The sequence below is a fragment of the Equus quagga genome, chromosome 10 (genome assembly GCF_021613505.1).
Source record: "Equus quagga isolate Etosha38 chromosome 10, UCLA_HA_Equagga_1.0, whole genome shotgun sequence".
Lineage (NCBI taxonomy): Eukaryota > Metazoa > Chordata > Mammalia > Perissodactyla > Equidae > Equus > Equus quagga.
In genome coordinates, this window is record NC_060276.1 from 410,042 (window position 1) to 436,102 (window position 26,061).

Here is a 26,061-nt window from a genome sequence, read left to right on the forward strand (position 1 = left end):
GTAAAGAAAGTAGGATAAAAACTATAAAGACAATTTTTTCAATTATTTTTTTAAAAAAAATCTATGCATATAAAAAGAAAGACACAGAAATGTTAAGGGGGACTGTAAGTGGAACTTAAATGTCTTTTCTTCCTCCTATTTTCTAAATTTTCTCAAATGAACAGCTGTTTCATGATGGAAAAAGTTAAATTTTAGTTGGATTTCCAACATATTTGTTACTTGGCATCAAGTTTTGTAGTCAATCTTTTGCCCATATCCTCTCTGGGTATACTGTACTAATATTAAGATTAACCTTGAAAATATTGTGTCAAATCAGGACGGTTACGTTATTCTGAAAATGTAAACCATTATAAGAGAAACGATCTGGCAGAGGCAAGATTTAAATATCTTTCTTTTATTTAATTAACAGAGAGCCTAATACTGTTCCTGACACACACTGGGTGTTTATATATATTTGTTGAAAAATTAATTTTGCTCTGTAATTCCTATTTCTAAAAAGCTGCATTCCTTCATATTACCTGGAACACCTAAAAATTCTATTTAGATTTTCAGGGACTTAAACTAAGACAAAATAAAGATCTTCTGAGCAAATCATTCCTGTCTTAATATGAACAGGGACATTTTGTACCAATATACTTATCATAATAAAGTTTGGGGAAAAGTTGCACTTATAATATCGCAAGATGTTTATAAACCTCAACTTCTAAAATACAAGAATTTAAAATTATAAAACAAAAACTGACTCGAGGAACTTTGGTATCATTCAGATTTAACGCCTTAATTGTTTGCCTATCTGTATTCCTTTTAAAGGGATTTTATGTTGTTTCTACAGACATAAGAAATTCTTGGGACACAGTAGGTGTATGTGCAAGTAAATAAACTTTACAAATATGTGAACAGACCCATGTTAACTTTAGAAAGGATAACATGAAAAAAGGTGCCATGCTACAGTTTTAACATCATGAAATACAAGTACAAAACACTGTACAAGTATACTTTTTACTACATGGAGACGGAATAATACATTTGTGTTTTTACCAAAATCTGTAACACCCAGTATGAACCACTGCACCAATGGCTTTCCACAGGGATTTTCTACTATTCCTATGAGGTTTGATCATGAATAAAAAAGCTCACAAGTCTTTTCAACCACTGCAGATTTATATTTATCTTAATATTCCTGTTCAGCTGCTTTGGAGAACTGTTAAGAAATACAAAATTGCTTAGCCAAGGGTTTTGAGTGGGTAATTTTGTTATTTCATGTTGGCTGAGATCTCCCTTATGTTGGCATTGCAAAGACACTGTACACTTACAGGAGGTAAGAAAAAGTGTTGTCTCAATAGCCCTCTTACTGTTTAGGAAGGCAAATTACCATTTCCTGAAAAGTACAGAATATTATAATAGTTATTGGCTAAGCAGTAATTTGTGAAACTCCACTTACATAAGACAAATAACTGTAACAAAGGATCATAAAGCCCCACATGTACTAAAGAAAAACAAGTTTGCAAACACTCAAACTGATTTGTTTTTCCTACTTCTAAACTGGTTTAACCACATCAAGTGAGAGTAACATCAGCCAAAAGAGAAAAAGTAAAACGTGCTAAAGTGTCCAGAATTCAGCTTCCATAGCATACCTCACAGTTTTAAGCCATTTCAGGTAGGACTTTTCTTATGACTAAAAAACAAATATAAAAGCAGCATTTACTTTGTTGGAAATGCGAAAAAAATTACAATATTTCTAATTTCATAAAATATTTGAAACTAATTTTGTTTTTATAAATAAAATGGTTTATCTTTTTTTAAAGTTTTAATTATCATTCTTGCTGTTAAGAAATCATTCAAAGTTACATCAACCTTTAAGGATAAACTTTGGGGTATTTAGAATAACATGTTTGGAAAACTGAACCACATTTTTAATTGTCATCATTATGCTTTGTTCTTGGTAGAATCATCTTTGTTTCTTCTTTTTACATCCCAATTATAAACCCTGGCCATATCTGTAAGAATTGTCAAAGAAAACGCAAATCCAATTCTAAAGACAACATAGTTAATGACCAACTAGTCACTCACACACTGACTCAAAGACAGTATAGCTATAATATCATTTGATAAGAAAACACTAGAACTAAATTTCATCAAAACCAAGCCAAAGCCTCAAATCAACAAGTGTTTATCATATTTAGTCAACTATGGTATTAAACAGACATATGCTTGACACTGTCAACAATTTTAAAGAAAGCCCCTCATCCATAAAATTTCAAAGATTGTTCAAACCATATCCTGACACATATTTAAATTAGTGCAATTTAATTATCAATAATTTTATCTCTTATCCTCCCTTCAGTTTAACAAGACATTCCACTCAATTTATTAAGCACCACCCTGAATAGGCCCTCGTATATCAATTATTTCTTCCATGGATCATGCCTTGGGTGTTATATCCAAAAAGTCATCACTGTACTCAAGGTCATCTAGATTTTCCCCAATGTTACCTTCTGGGAGTTTTATAGCTTTTTTTCCTCTGGATGAAGTCTCCGCATTACCAGTCACACACCAACTCCTGCTCTAGGCCTCAAACAGACCTGCCTTCCCTCACTCAAGCACTCAGTGCCTGCTGCATGCTACTACGTGCTGTGGAGAAGAGAGAGAAAGTACAGCTCCTACACTTGAAGAGCTCCCAGTTTGGCATGGAAAACAAATAAAGCACCATGTGCAAAGTGCCAAGTAAGCACAGAGGAACAACAAAACACCCTGAGAGGATTAGAAAATGTTGAGAAATGTTCTGATGCTTGAGCTGAAATATGAAGGATAAAAAAAGAGTAGCCCAGGTAAACAGGGAAATCATTCTAGGAAGGAGAAACAAAGTATGGAAATGCAAAGGGCATGGCACATTCGGGGGGTGAGGAGAATAACTGACTGGGGTTATTTGGAAACCAGAGTATACTGGGGGAGGGCCAGGGCAGGAAGAGGTCAGTAGCATGACGTAAGACTGGCTTGGGACACCTCACAGAGTGCCTAGATGCATACTTTACATGTAACAAGGAATCCCTGAAGAATAAAAATAAGATGTGTGATTCAGTAAATTCATGCTGGAGATAGTGTGAAGGACAGACGGGTGGAAAAGAGACTAGAAAACTACAAAGTCTAGGTTCTGGAAGGCCAAAACAAGAACAACGGCAATGGGCAGAAAGGTTTACGAGGGAAATTTGGCAAGAATCTGGAGACTGGTTGGCTCTTGGTGATGAAAAAAGAAGAGTGAAGGATGACCCCCAGGTTTCTGTTTTGGGTGATTATGTGGAGCCAATGACTGTGACAGGAATCAGGAAGGGAGACAGGTCAGAGAGGAAAGGCAAAGAGCTGGGTTTCAACACGCTTGCCCTCTCCCTTGACCAGAATACCCAACCCTGGCTTCTCTCTGCTGATCTAAATCCTACACTGCCTTTAAAAACAGCCGAAGTTCTTTCTTCTTAAAGCCTTCTTTGAACTAATTCCAGCTCACATCTATCTTTCCCTAACTTTAAATCGCCTTGGTGTCACATACATGAAATGAACTTATCTTTTGCTACAAAATTATCATTTAACTGTTTTACACATGCAGTCATAATAGAGCGAGACTTTGCTACTCTTTTCCTTTTTTGTACTGATTCCCTGACCATCCTGTGCCCCATACAGCTTAGCAGAGTTGCAGGAACATAGGAGATCCTTAACAAATGCCTGTGGAATTAAACTGCCCAACTAGCTATGAAGGTGTCTTGAGAAAATATTTGAAAAAAAATGTTCATTCACTAATTTTTAATTTGCTATTTCCACACCTTCACACTTCAAATTCAGATTAATCTATGTACAAACTTATCTAAGTATTAGTTCCAAACATATTACTTACTACTCTCATAAAATCTGTAACTTCACATTAGTCTAAGAGTAAGGACATTCTTTTCATTAAAGCAATGCAAGTAACAATGTTAACAACATCTTTCTCCTTTCCTCCCTTTTTTTTTTAAGAAAGGATACTGACTTCTGTGGTAGTAAACTGATCTCGAAGAAAGTCAAGGTCTTCCTCAAGAGAATCAAGATTCTTCGTGGCAGTCGATAAATTCTTTTCCAACAATGCCTGAGCTTCGTCAATATCATATTCAAGCATTACATTAGCCTGAAGAAAGAAAATCACAACAATTACTCAACATTTACATGGTGCTTTATAGCTCAGAACGGATGTTGGTGAACTATAGCCCTTGGGCCAAATCCAGCTGCTGTGTTTTGTCATAAGCTGTTTTACTGGAACTCAACTATTCTCCACTTGCTGACACTTTTGTGCCACAGTGGCAGAACTGAGTAGTTGTGACAGGCCATGTGGTCTGCAAAACCAAAAATATTTACTCTCTGGCCTTTTACAGAAAGTTTATTGACCCCTGGCTTAGACAATATATTTACATACATTATATCATTTATTCCTCATAACAACCCTGGTGAGGCAAGTTTTCTTCTTCTTTACAGTTAAGAAAATGGAGGCTCAGATAGGTCAGGTTGCCTATGCTCGCATACCTAGTAAGTAATTGGAAGAATCAGGATAAGAACCAATATGTTTAGATACCAAATCCTATCTTTCTACTACCTCCATTGTGACTCTAAATAGTATTACATTTGCATCAACTTAAATAGTTGTTTCTGAGTTTAAGATACAATAATTTAAAAGTTTTGAAAGACATATACATTATCTACATTTGATCCAATAAGAAAAACAGTCAGCTTTTATTGTTCCCTTACTATCTCTGAGACATGCTAGGGTCAAAGGCAAAACGACTGAACCTGGAATTCTCGAGATCAGGCGTTATTGTTGAAACTTGGGGATCCGTCCACGGTGGAGGTGGGGAACAGTACCTTTCCCAGCTCTGAACTCCTCCTACCACCCGACTTACCACCGGGCATTTCCTGAACCACTTTCCTCATCTATCTGATAAATGGAATTTAAAAATTACTCAAAGGACTGTTGTAAGGATTAAATGAGATAACATGAAAGTGTTTGGCACAAAGTAAGTGCTACATAAATACTTATTGATTGAATAACACAATCCACGATAATTAGAAAAACTGTAGAAAAATTCAAATAGGACAAAAAATAATCAATGAAAAGTATATCTCTCCAATCCTAAACTCCCAATTTAATTCATCAATTACTGATGTTTCTTATTACTTTTTTTTTTAGAAAATTCTATGAAATCATCTAAAGTTGAAATACATGGTTTAAAAAATGGACTCTAACAACCTCAATGCTTTTGTTAATAATCATTTTCCCCATTAAGTTTAGAGATCTTTCTAAAACTAATAAACTCTTATGGGGGAGAAACATTTACTGAGGTTCAGCAGCACCTTCTATTTTATTTCTATTGCTCTTCCTTCTGTTACATTTAAGAGATAAGGCAATAGCTGGAGGGGAAGTAGGCTTTTGGTCAGTTTTTTTTTTGACTGGGAGAGACTTGAGCATGTTTCTGCAGCAATCTTCATCACACTCTTAATTCTAGTCAGTTTCTAATATGGACCACTTGAACTTCATCCATTTGCTCCTTCCACAGTCAAAGGGAGATGAGCACTTTACACAGCTCGAACAATACTGTTGGAGTGGGAAAAACCACTGGCTTACAAACGTCAGCTACGAAAGCTGCAGCTATTACATTTACTTACCCCCAACCACAGACACACTTTATCAGTAGGAGGAACTGAAGCTTTGCAATACAGATTATCTGCCAGTAAGAATCTGGTCTCCAGTGAATTGGTAGACTCCTTCAAAAAAATGACAGTACTGTAAACAGGCCAGTTTAATACCAAGGATACAAAGGAGAGACTGGAGAGCTGAACCTAAGCCATTTAAAACAGTATCATCATACAGACTAAGTGTAGTGGTAAAAGAAATGAATGCTGGAGCCAGATGGCTGAGCACAGAGGGCATGGATTCTGGCTCAGCTACTTACTACCTGTGTAATTTTGGCACATCACTTAACTTCTCTGTGTCTCAGGTTCCTCATCTGTAAAATGAGGATAACAACAGTCCCTACACCTCTGAAGCTGTGCATGAGTACACACACACATACCCCCTCCTCAGTGCCTGGCACAGAGTAAGTGCTATACAAGAGTTAGCTATGATTATCAGTTCATCAGTGCTTCATGCCCAACCAACCAATTTTCCAAAGTCTCTTACAAAATTCACCATATAAAATAACGTAATAGGAATGTGGATATTCTACCAGTCAAGTAATAAATTATATATGTACATATACACATAATCTTTTAAATATAATATGCTTATGAAATTTAATCTTTGCAACCTGCTTTTATTTAATAAGTATCAGATTAAGATTCAAAAGATCCTCAAATCCAGTTCTGCCAGTAACTAGCTATGTGAAACTGGCCAAGTATAACCTCTCTCTGTTTCCTCAACTGTGAAATGAGAACCTGAAACATAATATCTAAGATTCCCCCCAGTTCTATAAGTCTTGGAGTCACTCCTTAATCTTAGAGAGAACAAGAGCAACAACAACAAAAACCCTTAGATGCTGTTACCTCAAAATAAGACATTTTCTTTTGGTACCTAAAATAATTTCAAATTGCATTTAAGTTTTGCAAATACTATATTTAAGTAAAATAATCCATAAAGTGTGGGCCCTAGAATTAAACCTGACTTTGGGGGTAAAGTCACAAAGCCACATTTATCATGGAAGCATACTGTCTGTAACATCAGTGCATGTGCTCAGGCAGACTGGAGCTTCCAGCACAGATCAAATACCAGTACCAAAGAGTCAAGGAAGACACATCTCTGCTGAAGTATCCTGGTTCGCTCTTATTTAGAAACAAAAATGCACTTACTTTTTTCTTCTGCATGTACTTTAGAATTTCTAAAGTCTGCTTAATTTCAGGAATCTGACCTTTTAGCCTGTGAATAAGAAAAAGGTTAGCTTAGTATTTTGCAGGCAAGAATAAACACCAGGACAAAGTCTTACTAGCTTCGCATCTTCTGTTGTCATGTTTTTGTGAACTATTTACAAATATAAAATATTAAAAATATTTAATAAATTTTGTTTCTTAAAATATCTAAAATATTTCAGATATATTTAATAAAACATTTAGATGTAACAGCAAATGTTTATGGAATGCCTATTGTGTACAAATCCCTGTTCTATATGTCAAACACCCCATCGTTATTTAACATTTCTAGAGCAAACCACATTCCAGAGGTGATTCAAGGTTCTGCATTTGATTAGAATTGCATTTAAACAGATTTTTTAAATAACATGCATTCAAATATTATATTCTAAATTCAAAACCACTGGAAACCACCAAATCCCTATCACGTGCTCCTGCTCAGTGCACTCACTGCACAGACATGTACATCACAGTCAGCTAAATGCCAGCAAAGTACAGTGACAGCTTCTCAGGGCTTGTGCTTCTCACACTGTAAGAAATGTGCAATATCACCAGAATACCTAACACACCACATTCTGATATAGTATAGTTTAGTGATTCTTTTAAATTTTGGGTAATGTTTCTTTAACTTTTATGTTGATAAATGCTATTTTCAAGTTAGGTAAGAACTGCTCTTAAAATTATGAATGGATCACTGGTTTCAACACAAGAAATGAAAGAAAACGATGTTGGGCAGGATGAAACTGATCAGACTCAACAGGTAAGTTATATTATAGCAAAACTACTAGCCTGGAACAACTGGACATCCATATGCAAAATAATGAATCTAGACAGACCTTATATACTTCATAAAAATTAACTCAAAATGGACTATAGACCCAAATGTAAAATGAAAACTATAAACCTCCTAGAAGATAACACAGGAGAAATTCTAGATGACCCTGAGTGTGGCAATGACTTTTTAAATACAACACCAAAGACACAATCCATGAAAGAAATAACTGATATGCTGGACTTCATTAAAATTAAAAATTTCTCAGGAGTGACATCAGCATCAAGGTGGAGTGAGTTCTCTAGTTATCTCTCCCCTCCACCACACAGCGGAAAAGATATTCACACTCCAACAGAGGACATCCTAACACAACACAAAAACGACAGAGAGACCCACGCAGCCATATGATGGAGGGCAGAGAGGCTGGAGCCCCCCTCAGAGGAGGTGAAACAGGGTAAGAGAAAACTTCACACCCTCCCCAAAAGACTGGGATCCAGGACAGTGGGGCCTCCCAGAGGGAAGAAACAGGGGAGGGGACGTTCACTCACCAGAATATCAAAGATCCTTAAAGGCCCTCACAGCCTAGGGGAAAGCCCCTACCGAGGTAAAAGCTAATGTGGAGGTGACCACATCAAGCCAACACCCAAGGAGAGCAGATAGCAAGGGCAGAGCGAGAAAACACCAAGAGCATGCAGAGGAAAGCATCCCTCCCTGCACCTGCCCAACACCAGCTCCAGTGTCTGGGATCCTGGCAGAATGCAGAGGACTAAGAATAAATGGCTCTTGACCCCTACCCAGTGGGAAAAAGCGGTAACTGAGCCCAAACAATACCACGATGTGCAAAAACAGAGCCACGCCCTCTAACAGTATCAAAAATTATATTAAATGTCCAGACCAGAGAGAAAATGACAAGTACCCAGAAATCAGTCCTGAGGACACAGAAATATGTAATCTAAATGACACAGAATTCAAAATAGCTGTCATAAAAAAACTCAACGAGTTAAAAGAGAATGTAGAGAAACAAGTCAACGAGTTCAGGAGCTACTTCACAAAAGAGACTGAAACTATAAAGAAGAACCACTCAGAAATATTGAAGAGGAAAGACACAATGGAAGAGATAAAACAAAATATGGATTCCCTGAATGCTCTAGTGGACATTATTATAGAGGAGCAAATCAGCATAATCGAGGATAGACATATTGAAATGCTCCAGATAGAGGAGGAGAGAGAACCAAGACTAAAAAGAAATGAAGAAAGTCTTTGAGAAATATCTGACTCAATTAGGAAATGCAATGTTAAGGATTATAGGTATTTCAGAGGAAGAAGAGAAGGAGAATGGAGCAGAAAACTTGTTCAAAGAAATAACAGCAGAGAACTTCCCAAACCTGGGGAAGGGGATGGAAACCCATGTAGAAGAGGGTACCAGATCTCCTAAATATGTCAATGTAAAAAGATCTACTGAAAGGCATATAGTAGTGAAACTGGCAAAAGTGACTGACAAAAATAATAAGGGCAGCAAGGCAGAAGAAAATAACCTAAAAAGGAACCCCTATCAGGCTTTCAGAGGATTTCTCTGCAGAAACCTTACAGGCTAGGAGAGACTCAAAGGACATATTCAAATCTTTGAAGGACAAAAACTTTCAGCCAAGAATACTCTATCCAGTGAAAATATCCTTCAAATAGGATTGAGAAATAAAAACTTTCCCAGATAAACAAAAGCTAAGGGAGTTCGTAGCCACAAGACCCCCCACCCCTGTCAAGAAATCCTCAGGAAGGCCCTCATACCTGAAAAAAAAGGGAGAAAGAGGTTACCAAGCACAGAATATAAAGATAAATAGGTAGACAGAATCAGGAAATTGTAGCTATACATCAGAAAAGGTTAGCAAATACTAATGGACTATCTTATCTACGAGACTTTGAATACAAACCGCATGGTAACCACTAAACAAAAAGCAGAACAGAGACACAAATAATAAATAAGGAGAAAACAAAGAAACACAAGATAAAAAACTACATAACTCAATTGGTAGACCAAAACACACTGGACGAGAAACAAAGGAAATGCAGGAGAACCGGAAAACGAGTGATAAAATGGCAGCATTAAGCCCTTATATATTGATAATCACCCTAAATGCAAATGGATTGAATTTTCCAATAAAAAGACACAGAGTGGCGAGACGGATTAAGGAACAAGACCCAACAATATGCTGCCTCCAGGAAACACATCTCAGCTCCAACAACAAGCACAGGCTCAGAGTGAAGGGATGGAAGACAATACTCCAAGCTAATGGCAAACCAAAGAAAGCAGGTGTCACAATACTTATATCGGACAAAATAGACCTCAAGATAAGGCAGGTAAAGAGGGACAAACAAGGGCAGTATATAACGATCAAAGGAACACTCCAGCAAGAAGAAATAACACTTATAAATATCTAAGCACCCAACACAGGAGCACCAAAGTTCATAAAGAAAATATTAACAAACCTAAAAGAAGATATTAAAAATAACACAATAATAGTAGAGGACCTCAACACTCCAGTCACATCAATTGATAGATCGGACAGAAAAATCAACACAGAAACAGTGGAATTAAATGAAAAGCTAAACCAGTTGGATTTAATAGACATATATAGAGCACTCCATCCAAAAACAGCAAAATATACATTGTTCTCAAGCGCACATGGAACATTCTCAAGGATAGACCACATGTTGGGAAACGAAGCAAGCCTCAATAAATTTAGGAAAATTGAAATAATGAGAAGCATCCTTTCTGATCACAATGCTATAAAGCTAGAAATTAATTACAAAAAGAAAGCTGAGAAAGGGACAAAGATGTGGAGACTAAACTACATGCTACTGAACAACCAATGGATCATTGAAGAAATTAAAGGAGAAATCAAAAAATATCTGGAGACAAATGAAAATGATAACGTACCTTACCAACTCATATGGGATGCAACAAAGTGGTACTAAGAGGGAAATTCATCACCATACAGGCACACCTTAACAAACAAGAAAAATCCCAAATAAGCAATCTCAAACTACAGCTAATTAGAAAAAGAAGAACAAACACAACCCAAACTCAACAGGAGGGAAATAATAAAAATCAGAGCGGAAGTAAATGCTATTGAAACAAAAAAGGCGATAGAAAAGATCAATGAAACAAAGAGCTGGTTCTTTGAGAAGATAAACAAAATTGACAAACCCCTAGGCAGACTTACAAAGAAAAAAAGAGAAAAAGCTCAGATAAACAAAATTAGAAATAAAGAGGAGAAATAACAATGGATACCACAGAAATACAACAGATCATAAGAGAACATTATGAAAAACTATATGCCAACAAAATGGATAACCTAGAGGAAATGGATAAATTCTTGGACTCCTACAATCTCCCAAAGCTCATTCAAGAAGCAGCAGACAATTTGAACAGACCAATCACAAGTAAAGAGATTGAAACAGTAATCAAAAGCAGCCCCAAAAATAAACGCCCAGGGTCAGACGGCTTCCCTGCAGAATTCTATCAAACTTTCAGAGAGGATTTAACATCTATCCTTCTCAAGCTATTCCAAAAAAATTAGGGAAGATGGAATGCTTCCTAACACATTCTACAAGGCCAACATCATTCTGGTACCAAAGCCTGACAAGGACAACACAAAAAAGGAAAACTACAGGCCAATATTGCTGATGAACATAGATGCAAAAATTCTCAACAAAATATTGGCAACTCAAATACAGCAATACATTAAAAGGATCATACATCAAGATCAAGTGAGATTTATACCAGGGACACAGGGATGGTTCAACATCTGCAAATCAATCAGTGTGGTACACCACATCAACAAATTGAGGAATGGAAACCACATGATCATCTCAACAGATGTGGAGAAAACATCTGACAAGATCCAATAGCCATTTATGATAAAAACTCTTAACAAAATGGGGATAGAAGGAAATTACCTCAACATAATAAAGGCCACATATGACAAACCCACAGCCAACATCATACTCAATGGGGAAAAACTGAATGCCATCCTCTGAGAACAGGCACAAGACAGGATGCCCACTCTCACCACTCTTATTCCACGTAGTACTGGAGGTTTTGGCCAGAGCAATTAGGCAAGCCAAAGGAATAAAAGGAATCCAAATAGGGAGTGAAGAAGTGAAACTCCCGCTGTTTGCAGATGACATGATCTTATATATGGAAAATCCTAAAGAATCCATCAGAAAACTATTAGAAATAATTAACAACTACAGTATAGCTGCGGGGTACAAAATCAACTTACAAAAATCAGTTGCATTTCTATACTCTAATAACAAACATAGAGAACTCGAGAATACAATTCCATTTACAATCACAACAAAAAGAATAAAATATCTAGGAATAAATTTAACCAAGGAGGTGAAGGACTTCTACAATGGAAACTATAAGACATTATTGAAAGAAATAGATAATGACATAAAGAGACGGAAAGAGATTCCATGCGCATGGATTGGAAGAATAAACACAGTTAAAATGTCCATACTACCCAAAAGCAATCTACAGATTCAATGCAACCCCAATCAGAATCCCAATGACATTCATCAGGGAAATAGAACAAAGAATTCTAAAATTCATATGGAGCAACCAAAGACCCCCAATTGCTAAAGCAATCCTGAGAAAAAAGAACAAAGCTGGAGGCATCACAATCTGTGACTTCAAAAGGTACTACAAAGCCATAGTGATCAAAACAGCATGGTACTGGTACAAAGACAGACACGTAAATCAACAAAACAGAACTGAAAGCCCAGAAATAAAACCACACGTCTATGGACAGCTAACCTTGGACAAAAGTGCCAAGAACATACAATGGAGAAAAGATAGTCTCTTCAATAAACGGTGTTGGGAAATCTGGACAACCACTTGGAAAAGAAGGAAAGTAGACCATTATCTCACACCACACATAAAAATAAACTCAAAATGGATCAAAGACTTGATCAAGTCCTGAAACCATAAAACTCCTGGAAGATAATATAGGTAGTACACTCTTTTGACATCAAACTTAAAAGGATCTGATTGAATACCATGTCTTCTCAGACAAGGGAAACAGAAGAACAAATAAACAAGTGGGACTTCATCAGACTAAAGAGCTTCCGCAAGGCAAAAGAAACTAGGATCAAAACAAAAAGACAACCCACCAACTGGGAGAAAATATTTGCCAATCATATATCTGACAAGGGGTTAATCTCCATAATATATAAGGAACTCAAACAACTGAACAACAAAAAAACAAACAGGTCAATCAAAAAATGGGCAGAGGATATGAACAGACATTTTTCCAAAGAAGATATACAAATGGCCAACAGGCACATGAAAAGATGTTCAACATCACTAATCATCAGGGAAATGCAAATCAAAACTACACTAAGATACCACCTTACACCTGTTAAAATGGGTATAATCACTAAGTCTAAAAATAACAAATGTTGGAGAGAGTGTGCAGAGAAGGGAACCCTCATACACTGCTGGTGGGAATGCAAACTGGTGCAGCTACTATGGAAAGTAGGATGCTGATTCCTTAAAAAACTAAAAGAGAACTACCATATGACCCAGCTATCCCTTTGCTGGGTATCTACACAAACAACTTGAAATCAACAATCCAAAGTAACATATGCACCCCTATGTTCGTTGCAGCGCTATTCACAATAGCCAAGACATGGAAACAATCCAAGTGCCCAGTGACCAATGATTGGATAAACATGTGGTGTATGTATATAATGGAAGACTACTCAGCCATAAAAAAGACAAAATCACCCCATTGGCAACATGGATGGACCTGGAGGGTATTATGTACTAAGTGAAAAAAGCCAGACTAAGAAAGACAAACACCAGATGATTTCACTCATATGTGGAATATAAAGAAACACACAAAGAAAACAGTTCAGTGGTTACCAGGGCAAGGGGGTTGGGGGTTGAGCACAGGGGGTGAAGGAGAACACTTATGTGGTGACAGACAAGAAATAGTGTACAACTGAAATTTCATAATGATGTAAACTATTATGAACCAAATTTAAAAAAAACTTAAAAAAGATTTCTGCTCAGCAAAAGGCACTGTGAAGAGAATAAAAAGACAAGCCACAGACTAGGAGGAAATATTTGCAAAAGATATATCTGGTAAAGGACTGCTATGCAAAATATTACATTACAAAGAACTCTTGGAACTCAACAGTAAGAAAAGAAACAACTTCACTAAAGAATGGGCCAAAGACCTCAACAGACCCCTCACCAAACAAGATATACACATGGGAAATAAGCATATGAAAAGATGCTCCACATCATATGTCATCAGAAAAATGCAAATTAAAATAATGAGATACCACTACACACCCACCTATGAGAATGGCCCCAATCCAGAACACTGACACCACTAAACACTGGTGAGCATGTGGAGAACAGGAACATTCATCCATTGCTGGTGGGAAGGCAAAATGGTGCAGCCACTGTGAAAGATAGTTTGGCAGTTTCTCATGAAAGTAAACATACTCTTACCATACCATCCAGCAATTGCGCTCCCTGGTACTTACCCAAAGGAGGTGAAAATGTATTTCCACACAAAAACCTACACATGGATGTTTACAGCAGCTTTATTCATAATTGCCAAAACTTGGAAGCAACCAAGCTATCCTTCCATAGGTGAACGGATAAATAAATTGTGGTACATTCAGACAATGGAATACTATTCAACGCTAAAAGGAAATGAGCTACTGAGCCATGAAAAGACATGGAGGAATCTTAAAAGCATATTATGAAGTGAAAGAAGCCAATATGAAAAGGCTACATAGTGTATGATTCCAAACATAAGACATTCTGGAAAAGGCAAAATTATGGAGAAAGGAAAAAGGTCAGTGGTTGTCAGAGGTTAGGAGGGAAGGGAGGGATGAACAGGTGGAGCACAGAGAATTCTTAGAGCAGTGAAACTACTCTGTATGATACTATAATCATAGATACATGACATTATGCATTTGTCAAAACCCACATAATGTACAACACAAGAGTGTACCCTAAGGTAAACTACAGACTTTAGTTGTTAATAATACATCAATACTGGCTCCTCAAATGTAACAAATGTACCACTCTGGTGGGAATGCTGATATTGGGGGAGGCTATGCATGTTTCAGGGGCAGGGGGTATATGGGAAATCTCTGTTCCTTCTGCTCAATTTTTCTATGAACCTAAAACTGCTCTAAAAAAATAGTCTACTAAAAAGTAACTTAAAAAAACCACTGGCAACTGACTCCCAAATGAAATCAACCACACTGACAAGAAAATAAGAGATAAAAATATGCTGAAAACACTCAAAGTCACTTAGAAAGGAAAGAACAAAATATTTTCTTTTTTGGTCACTGAGGTGTAACTGTTTTTTATGACATTTAGAAGCTGCTTGGAGCCAGCCCTGTGGCATAGTGGTTAAGTTTGGCGCACTCCACTTCAGTGGCCCATGTTCACAGGTTTGGATCCCGGGGGTGGACCTACACCACTCATCAGCCATGCTGTGGCAGTGTCCCATATACAAAAAGGAGGAAGACTGGCACAGATGTTAGTGCAGGGCTGATTTTCCTCAAGCAAAAAAAAAAAAAGGGGGGAGGGGAAGATTGGAAACAGATGTTAGCTCAGGGCTAATCTTCCTCAGCAAAAGCAGCAGCAGCAGAAGCAGCAGCAGCAGCTGCCCAAGGCTTTAACATGTTGTGCATGGAAAAATGCAAGAAATAGTTCTGGAGTCCCTATCAAATCACAATGTAATTTGTAACAAAACAAACTAAAGATACAAAAACAAAGCTGTGGTTCTTTCAAAATATATTTAACTAAATATTATTGATCAGTTTGTAAACAAAATTTAAATATAATGAAAATGTACTTAATACATCATATAAAGGAAGTCACAGCACATGTGAAGGAGGCCAGCAGGGCAAACTTTATTACACCCTGTGCTACTGACCTGGTGAGAAACGTGTTAGACGAGTCCAGTGCTTAAAAAAAAAATGGTATCACTATCTGGTAATATAGTCCAGTGAATAATCTAGAAACATAGTCTTAGCATTCACTTTGTTTGACTTAGTTTGACTTAGTTCTATGAGCTCTTTACAATTCCATATGGATGTTGTAGGTCTCTCAATTTTGCTTATTTTTGTATGATGTGTTGATATAGGTAAATACTAGAAAGATATAGATGTATTCATTTGTAAAATATCTGAAACATACAACATAAGAATTATGTGCATATCAAGTTTTTTGGTCAAGTAAATGATTTCTATGATATATTTTTGTATGTGTAAATATTACATATACTGTATAAGTTATGAAGCATATTAATAAATTGAGCAGCTGCAAACTCAGGCAACTTAGGAACCAGATAGCCAAGGCCACTGCAGATGTCCAAGCAATACATCCCACCCTACCCTGCTCCATCCCAAGAGTTAGGAGCTCTCCTGAACTGAGTGTTTACAGTCCCTTGTTTTCTTTTTCAAAGAGTTCCATCATATTTATGTGTATCCCTAAACAATAAATCCTTTGCTGGTTTCTTAGCTTAATACAAATGGTCTCGTATTGTATGCATTTTTCTGGGGTGTGCTTTTTTAACTCAATTAGGTCCCTAAGATTTGTTCGCTCATTTTCACTGCCATATAATATTCAATTATGAATATAACACAACTTCTTTATTCACTCTCCTGTCAATGGATAGTTGTCAATGGGTCAGTTCTAGGTCTTTGTTATTATATGTCCTGGCAGTGAGTAGGGGAATGAGAGGGGAGAGTAGCTTAGACGGGAAGTAGACCAAGTCTTCGAAAGAGAAGTAAGGCTAAAGGAGAATTTTCTAGGTGTTTTTCTCCCTCTAAATTGCCCTGGGCGAAGCACATTACCTACCTCAACACTGTAGGGGTAGAAAAAGAGTAGAATTGGTCAGAGGCAGGGAGTAGTTCAGGCTGAGGAGCTGAGAAGATGGTAGTACTGACCCCCAGCAGTGCCCCTCTTGGGGAGAAGCAGCACTTGTCCAATGGCTGTGCCCTGGATTTTAATACCAGCAGCATTCTTCCTACCTCTACCCACCAGAAAGGACTTAAATTACTCCCACCCTCACATACATTACTGGCCAAAGTAACTGATATCCCAGAGAGAATATGAGTTTACAGGGAAAAGAAATGATAATTTGCTAAACTCAAGTACAATAAAATAAAGACAATAAACTCAACAACCTCTATCAGATGAAACAAAATTACATACTAAAAGATTATATACCAATTTAAAAATACCTCAAAGACAAAAGACAGGATATTGGTAATAGTAAGAATAAACAAATAGCTGTAATAAGAACCAATGAAAACTACTAGGTATAAAAAACGTAATGGTTGAAATAAAGAGCTCATGGATATCCAGCTAATTGCCAAAAGACAAAGTACCAAAGTCAGCAGAAGAGAGGAAATAATAAAGAGAAATAGAAGACAGAATTAGAAGCATCAGCATCCGTATTGACAAGAATCACAGAAGGAGAGAAGGGAAAAAAAATTAACAGATGATAGATAAAAGGCATACAATTTACGTGTTAAAGAGATCACCACAAGAGAATCATGAAATACTAAAGAACTTTTACACAGCTGAAGGTAAAGTTAAAGGTAAATGACAGGCTGCAAGAAAAGATTTACAACATCTGTAAAGAAAAAGGTTAGTATCCAATCTAAACAGAGCCATCTGCTACAAAACTTGCTCATGCACAAAAACAGTTTTTGTTGCGTAGCTGCTATCACAGAGGTGAGGGAAATTCCAGAAAAAAATAAAAGAGAAAACAACTGGAAAAGGCTTTGAACTGAGCGGTGAAGACCAGAGAGAAGTAGGCATCATGAAGCAGATGCTGATATCAGCTGTATACCTGAGCCTGGGCCCTGACTTGCTGGATTTAAAAGCAATAACCCTATATTATTTACATGGAACACTCTTAAATATATATAATAAGTAGGCTGAACATAAAGGGACTGGAAAAGATACGCCAAGAAACTGTTAGCCACAAGAAAGCTGGGACAGCTGTAAGAATCCAACAAAATAGACTTTGTAACAATACACATTATTTTAATAGGGTTAAATTCACCAAGAAGGCATAATAATTTTCAAATGACACGCATCCAATAAAATAGACTAAAAAGTTTGTAAAAAAAGGACAGAAATTGTTTCACGTTAAGATGGCAGCAGACCAGCACTCCCACTTCTAATTGCTCAAATGGCCAGAGAAAATAAACCCATCCTTTGTTGGCAGGCAGCACAGAGCTGATAAGGTGATAGGAACTACAGGGCTAAGATTCCTGCAAGGGAAGAAACTGAGAGGTGAGCTGATTTCCTGCGGCCACTTTTACCAAATAGTACGTGAGGGGACGGTTCTCTTTATGGAAGTATGACAGCTTATTAATCAGTAAAAAAGAAATAACTGAATCAGAACATTATCATTTTGCAACTCATAATTAATGGATCTAGGCATTGAGTATCATAAAAAGAGATAAGTAGATACCATCTGCCTCTTAATGGAAGAACAGTACACAAATCTATGAAGCAGTGTTGCCAAAAAACACCCCACAAATACACCCTGAATATGATCAAAATTGTAAATCCAACTATCAATCTATAATAAATAGAGAGAACAAAGAAACATGCTTGAAAATCCCACAATTCCTTTGAAATTGAGCAACATATTTCTGAATAACTCATGGATTATAAGTCTAAATGTGAAAGATAAAACAATAAAGCTTTGAGAATAAAACATTAAGAGGATATCTTCTTGAACTTGGGACAGGCAAATATTTCTTAAACAGGACACAAAAAGCACTAACCATTAAGAAAAAAGATTAACTTGGACCACATTAAAACTAAATGGTGAGGGGCCGGCCCCATGGCCGCGTGGTTCATGCACTCTGCTTGAGCGGCCCAGGGTTCACTGGTTCGGATCCTGGGCACAGACTTACACAGTGCTCATCAAGCCATGCTGAGGTGGTGTCCCACACAGAAGAACTAGAAGAATTTACAACTAGGATATACAACTATGTACTGGGGCTTTGGGGAGGGAAAAAAGAGGAAGATTGGCAACAGATGTGAGCTCAGGGCCAAGCTTCCTCACCAAAACAAAAACAAACCAAAAAAAGTATACCTCAAAAAAAATTTAAATTAAATGGTACCAAGTCAAAGACTATGTCCATGACATACCCATAAAAAAAAGAAGAAATCAGAAGCCTACCAAATACCATACATAAAAATAAATTTCTGACGGATTAAGAAGTTAAATGTGAAAAGCAAAATTTTACAACTTTTAAAAGAAAATATAGGAGTTTGTCTTTTTAAATATGAAATATAGGATAGGATTTCTTAAAGAAGACACAAAAAGCAATAACTATTTAGGGCAACTTTGACTGAAAACATTTAAATTAAGAACTACTGGGCAAAAGAAAGCATAATGAAAGAAAAAAGCCAAATTACAAAAGGAAGAAAAATATCTCACATATATAACCTAAAAGGATTAGTATCCAATATATAAAGAACTCCTACAAATAAAAAAAGACAACCAACCCACTACTAAAATGGGAAAATTCTTCAAAAGAGTTTTCCATATTCACTGTCTCCATCATTCCATCATTCTCTTTTAAACCACTGGACCAATAGTGTTTCCATCCAGAACATCAATGACTTCCACTTTGCTAATTTCAAATCCATTCTCAGTCTTTATCTTACTGGAGCCATCAGTAGTATTTGACACAAGCGATCATTCCCTCCTTCGTGATATATTTCCTTAGCTTGGCTTCCAGAAGCCCACAATCTCCTGGTTTTCCTGACCTCACTGGCAGCCTCTCTTCAGTCTTTTTTGCTGGTTATCTCTCTTCTCCCTAACTTCTTACTGTTGCAGTGCCCAGATCTTTGATCTTCTCTTCACCTACATGCCCTCCCTTGGTGATGAAGCTCATTCACTTCTCTGGTTTAAATGACCCCCAGTTTTTATTTCCAGCCCAAATCACTCCCAAAATTCAGACTCATATATTTAACTGCCTACTTAACATCTCCACGTGGATGTCCACCTCAAATGGGTACAGACTGAACTCCTGATATTCCCCCAAAACTGCTCCATCCAGTCTTCTCCATCTCTTCTGCCTCCAAATTCATAACCTGCCTTCGAAATTCTACACAACCATCTGGTCCTCTTAGAAGGTTCCCCTGAACCTCCCTGCCCCCTCCAGATCATGCCTTCCCCTTGCTAACTCATTACTTTGTACCAAAGCACCCTGACTGCTTTGTGTACTTTGTGTACTTATTTTATTTATATACCCATCATGCCCCTAGAAAGTGTCCTTGTTGAAAACAGATGATACTGCACCTTATTTCACCCAAAATAGCATCTGGCACCTACCAGGAATTTCATGTTCAACTGACAGAAGAATGCTGGCACATGTGCATAGCAGACATCCAGAAATATTTATTACAATGAATTGACTTTACAAGCTACTGTAAAAATACAGGGAAATAAAAGGATTGAGAGCAAGAATACCTTTGTCCTATGCCTATTAGCTATGAAATCTTGGAAAAATCATAAACTCTGTGGGTCTCTCATATCATTGGCAAAACGAGAAGAATGAATTAGACATCTAATATGTTATGAACCTAAAAGCTTTGGAATAAGGTCAATATTCATTCTATTATGCTTTCAAAACCATCTTTAGACTCACAATACCAAGTGCTGGCGAGGATGTGGAACAACCGGAACTTTCATACATTGCCAGTGGGAGTATAATATGGTATAGTGACCTTGGGGGACTTCTGGCAGTTTTCCATAAAATTGAACATACACTTACCATACAAGTCAGCAATTCCACCCCTAGGTAATTACCCAGGAAAAATGAAAACATATGCCCACACACAGACTCAAAACCAAATGGGGAAACAACCCAAATGTCCATCAACAGGCAAATCGATAAAAATTGAGGTACGTCCACGTACAATGGAACATGACTCAGCAACAAAAAGAAACTAATTTACTGATAAACACAACACCATCAATGACTCTCAAAAGCATTATACTAAGTGTAAGAAGGGTAACCTAAAATACTAGTTACTATATGCTTCCATTTATATGAAATTCAAGAACAGACAAAACTAATTTATGGTGAAAATAATCAGAACAGTGGCTGTCTCTGGCAGTGAGCAGGGTTGGCTAGAAAGGAGGGAAAAGAACTTCCTGGAGCAATAGAAATTGTTCTATCATACCGATCTCAGCAATGATTACAAAAGTGGATATATTTGTCAAAATTCACCAAACTGAACATTCAACATTGGGACATTTTAGTGTATGTAAATTATGTCTCGATTTTTTTTAAAAGTGTAAGCCATACAAGATTAATTAAAAAAATCGGCCAGTCCAGTGGCGCAGCGGTTAAGTTCACATGTTCTGCTTCTCAGCGGCCCGGGGTTCACCGGTTCAGATCCTGGGCGTGGACATGGCACCACTTGGCAAAAGCCATGCTGTGGTAGGCGTCCCACGTATAAAGTAGAGGAAGATGGGCATGGATGTTAGCTCAGGGCCAGTCTTCCTCAGCAAAAAGAGGAGGATTGCTAGTAGTTAGCTCAGAGCTAATCTCCCTCAAAAAAAAAATTTTTTTTAAATCTTGGAAGTTTTTACACTTACCTCCTTTTCTTTTGAGCAAGGTTGAGTTCCATAAACTTATACTTCTGGTATTGTTCATCTAGTTTCTTTAGCACTGTATCTGCAGTCTCATTCCCAGGCTGTTTCATAAAGGAATCTACATCCTCCTTTAATATAAAAAATAACACATTACAAATTTTAGAATTCCTACTTCTAATATGATATTTGACTGCTTTAGCTTTATCTTTAAAACATAAAAAGGTTTGTGTTTCATTTTCTCCACAGGATGGTTTTTAACTAAAAAAGTAGTTATAAAAAGTTAGAGACCATTTTAGACAGTGCACATACATTATATAGCTAATTTATTATTCCTCTACCTTCCTTTTCTTATTTTTATGTATATTGGGAAAGAAAGATGACCTTGCCTGCTTTATGCATCCTCCATGCAGCCCTAGTAGTAAATATGAAAATTACCAAGAATCAAACACATTGCCCAGTCATGTGCCCTAGCCACAAAACGCTTCAACAGGTTGGGGGCTAAAATTATCGATTTTATTACTTAAATTATTAACTCAACAAGTTCTGCCACAGAAATCATGCTAAATATGGTCATTAGGTTCCCAAGGCAAGCCACAAGTGCCTCCTCAAGTATCAAGTGGTTGAAATAAAGTAAACTTAAAAGGCAAGCAGAACAATAGTTTGTAACAGGAATAATTAAGCAAGAGAAAAGCAGTAAAACTGAAAAGCATTTTTTAAATGTATACTATATGCTGATCCTTGAAGAAAAGCTAGTTAATTAGATAAGAACCAAAAACAAGATGAAAATACATGGAAACTTTAAGGAGATTCTATAACAGCCTTCTAGTACTTTAAAGAACTTTAGTCTTTCACTGCAAGTAAGTTAAATTCAATTCTCTTACAGTTTCTGGGATCTCTACACCATTAATTTTATCCATGCTTACTAGCTACGAGGGAATATTTTAGCTGAAACAAGGCAAGGAGAAAAAGAGAAACACAACAACGGAGTCAACTATGAAGCCATCAAGCTAGAGACAGTAAAAGTAACTGAAAAGGTGAGGCTGAGGCAATGGCTGAGCTCTGTATGTAAACTGGAGATACTATCTTCCTAGAAGGGCCACTGCAGGAAAGAGAAATAAGTCAAAGTTTCCAGCACATGGTACCTGTTATGAGGAGCTTAGGGTCTAACAAGGAGAATTAACTATAGCAGAATAGGATTTCGGTTAAGAGACAGAGGCTGCCTGGTTTGAATTCTGGCTTCATCACATAATAGACGTGTTGACCTTGGGTAAGTTATTTAACCTCTCTCTTTTCCTCAATTTCCTTATCTGTAAAATGAAAAAAAAGTACCTTTTCCCCACAGGGGATTAAATGAGTTAGCATGTGTAAAATGCTTAGAAGAGTACGTGACAGCTAGGAAGTGCTCAACAAACATAGCTATATCTATAACACAATGTGCTAAGCGAATAGATGAAAGTACCAAGAAAACCATCTTGGGGTAGTGGTCAGGAAAAACTACAGGGAGATCATATCTGAACTAGATATGAAATTCTAGAGATGAAGAGGTCAGTAAATGGACAAGGGGGAGAAAAGCAAATTACTGCACCAGTGGGAATGGGGAAAGGGGCAAGGGTGAGGTCTGACTTGTAACCAGTATGGTATACTGCCTCCTGTCATCACAGAAACTAACATAGATTAAGCGTCTACTTGCAATACTGAAAGCACATTCTCCATCTCCCATAGCAACTCTGTAAGTATTGTTATTCCTATTCCAATTAAAGAAACTGAGGCTCAAAGTGATAAAATAATATGCTCAAGACTAAGCAGCAACTGGGAAGCAGAGGCAGAATTCAAATCCTGGTCTATTTAGATGCCAATGTTCTTTCTACAATACCATGCAATTCCCATTAGTTTGGGAACATAAAAATAATTACGTAAAATTTGGACTGCTTACTACATCATATTGGCAAAAATTTTAAGGTCTAGAAAAAAATAACCCATAACATTTTAAGATAAAACTTTATAAAGCCCTCAAAGTTTATCCTCCTGAATTACTTTTGGAGTCATCTGTAGCTGAGCACCCTGAATGTAGTATTTAAGGCACTATGGAAATTCAATTCGACATCCAGTTAGGAGCTTATCCTATGTGTCAGGACTGTGCAAGGACCAGGAGAAATGATAATGAGCAAGATAACTACCTCACTTTCCTCCCAGTGGCAGAGCAGGATGTGTAAGTAGAGGCTCTGGAGCCCCACAGATTGCCCAAGTTCAAATCCTGGATAACTCACTCACACCCTGTGTGACACGGGACAAGTTACTAAAGGGCTCTGTGCCTCAGTTTCATCATCTACAAAACGGGAACGATAACAGTATCTACCTCCTAGAGTTTTGTTAAAGCATGAGCAAAGTCCCTGGCACTCAACAAAAATTATCTGTTGATACAATTAGTTCCCAGATGAACATAAAGAAACAAATGGCACAGCTTGGGGAGAAAACGCAAAATGACTAAAGAAAATAACTACAAAATTGAATCACCAAATGCAAATATGCAATATAGAGTGTATATAAAAGAATACACTCTAAATAAAATACATTCTAAGTAATCAATAAAACAAATGGGTCTTTTGAAGGATGTAAGACATGATTAACAAAAAGACAGAGATAAGGCAACAGAGGTACAAACCGAAAGGCCGAGAAAATTCCATTAAGAATTGATTCGGGAAAGACAGATGATACCGGCCTGGAAGGCCAGTCAGGTTTTCTGTCATTATTCAAATAGTTCTCAAATACTTTTTCTAGATTAGCCTAGAGCAAAGACAGGATTGAAAGCATCTCCTTGCTTCTCTTTGTTTGGACTTGGATTGGTCTACCTGTTCTAGGAAGCCTCCAAATTGCATTCCCTGCCTCCTGTCTCAACTCCACACGACTCATTTTCTACTAAGTTGTTAGAATGATGTACCTAAAACCACTTATTCTCCTGAATTAGACGAAATATTATATCACGGCTTTATTTAGACACCTTCTAACGACAGCCCGTTGCCTATTGGATAAAGCCTCAATTCCTTAGCAGAACACACAAGGACTTCACATTCTCACCCTATCCCACTTTCCCATTAGCCTCTTATTCCATTCCTCTAAGGCAACAAACCGCTGCTCTCCTTCAACAGACTGTCTTTTCCTATTTTCAAACCTTAGCAGGAGCCATTCTGCCTACTCAATGTATCCTAAGTCACCATTTATCTGTCGGTCTCTCCAGCACTTAGGCTGAGTCTCGAGTTTCTCACCGCTTCCCCTTTTCCAGGCAGCAGGGGACGAACCCCGGTGGCCGGGGCGGTCCCTCAGACCACCCCGCCCCCCACTCCGCTCCGACTCCCCAATCCTCCCGCCCGGCGCCCCCTTCTCTTCTCCAGCCTTCTCGGACCACGTTTCCCCCCCGGCAGTTCCCAGTACAGCTCAGTCCGTTGAGGCGCGGAGGGAGATAGAGGACGGAGCACTCCCTGCCAGGTCCTTTAGTTCAACTCCTTTTCCCAACAGTCGAGGCCAGAGTAAGGGCCGTGAAGGAAGGGGTGGCCCGCGGCCTAGCATCAAGATGCCGAGGACCAGCGCGCCCTTACCACAAACACGGCTTCAGGAATCCCTAGGTGGAGCCGCCGTCCGTTCCCTGCTGCCACTTCACCTAAACCACAACTGTCCTTAGCCGCCGCCATCTTGGGGAAGCAAGCGCGCGACTAACTGCTTCTCCAACCGCCAGCCGCCGGGGGCCCGTGATTGGCTCGCTTGCACCTGCAAGCCCGCCCCTCCCTTGTGAGTCTGCGCGTTCATTGGCGCGCAGGAAGTACCCGGCCCCTTCTCCCTGACCGAGTCCCCGAGCCTTTGGGTGCTGATTGGTTGCGTGCAGGTGAGTGACAAGGCTGGAAGAGCCGCGGGGGAGAAGCTGGCTCTGCGGAAAGGACAATACAGAGGCCTGCGAAAAAGCGTCTCGTGGATGTTGTGGGTGGGCAGGGCTGGAGACCCTGGGAATCCAGGACCGAGTCGGACCCCACTCTCACCACAGAACAGGGAGCACTCTTCAGAAGGGCCTTCGAAGTGACCCGATCTCCTTTCGAATACAAGCGAACCTGGGACCTAGACGCCACCATGGGGCTTTGGCCTCGGTGCCTCTCTGGTCCCAGCATCCCAGCGAGCTTCCTGTCCCCTGAAGGGGACTTGTTTTGTGTCTGCTTCTGGAGTCACTGGCCTGATTCTAATAAATATCCCTCCCATTGTACCAACCTTTCCCGAAAGCCACCTTTGATTAGAATCTCGCCACTCCACTCAAACATTTTGAAAGCTTCAGTCTACATAACAAAATCCTAAGGACTCTTCTGAGGTTTCTATGGCCAAGGACTTCCCCAGCATTGCCCACAACTACAACTCTTTGAGGGCAAGTGTGTTATACAGACACAATTAATTATTCTTTGGCGTCTTTTCTGACATCTAACAACCGTGTTTGTTCCTACCTTTGCATGCACTGGAGTGATTCCCAATGAAGCGGTGCTTCATCCACACCCACAAAGCCTACCATGAGCCAGGCCCTTTATGAATGAAGGATAAACGTCAGTTCCCTTACCTAGTGGGGACACACATAATGATTAACATTTATTAAAAACCAACTATGTGCCAGTCACTAAGTCATGTTATTTAGTCTCCACAGCCCAGTGTGAGAGGGACTGCTAT

At 38.2% G+C, this 26,061-nt stretch overlaps 1 protein-coding gene across 1 annotated transcript; it reads right to left on the bottom strand.

Annotated features, from left to right (window-relative positions):
- Positions 1-373: 373 nt before the first annotated feature.
- VBP1 (VHL binding protein 1) lies at positions 374-25,081 on the bottom strand. Its single transcript, XM_046673569.1, has 6 exons — positions 24,960-25,081; positions 21,370-21,494; positions 6,859-6,925; positions 5,680-5,778; positions 4,012-4,150; positions 374-1,997 (listed from the first exon to the last, which is right to left on the bottom strand). The coding sequence occupies exons 1-6, from the start codon at positions 25,050-25,052 to the stop codon at positions 1,927-1,929; spliced, it is 594 nt and encodes a 197-aa protein (XP_046529525.1). The 5' UTR covers positions 25,053-25,081; the 3' UTR covers positions 374-1,926.
- Between the last annotated feature and the right edge of the window lie 980 nt (positions 25,082-26,061).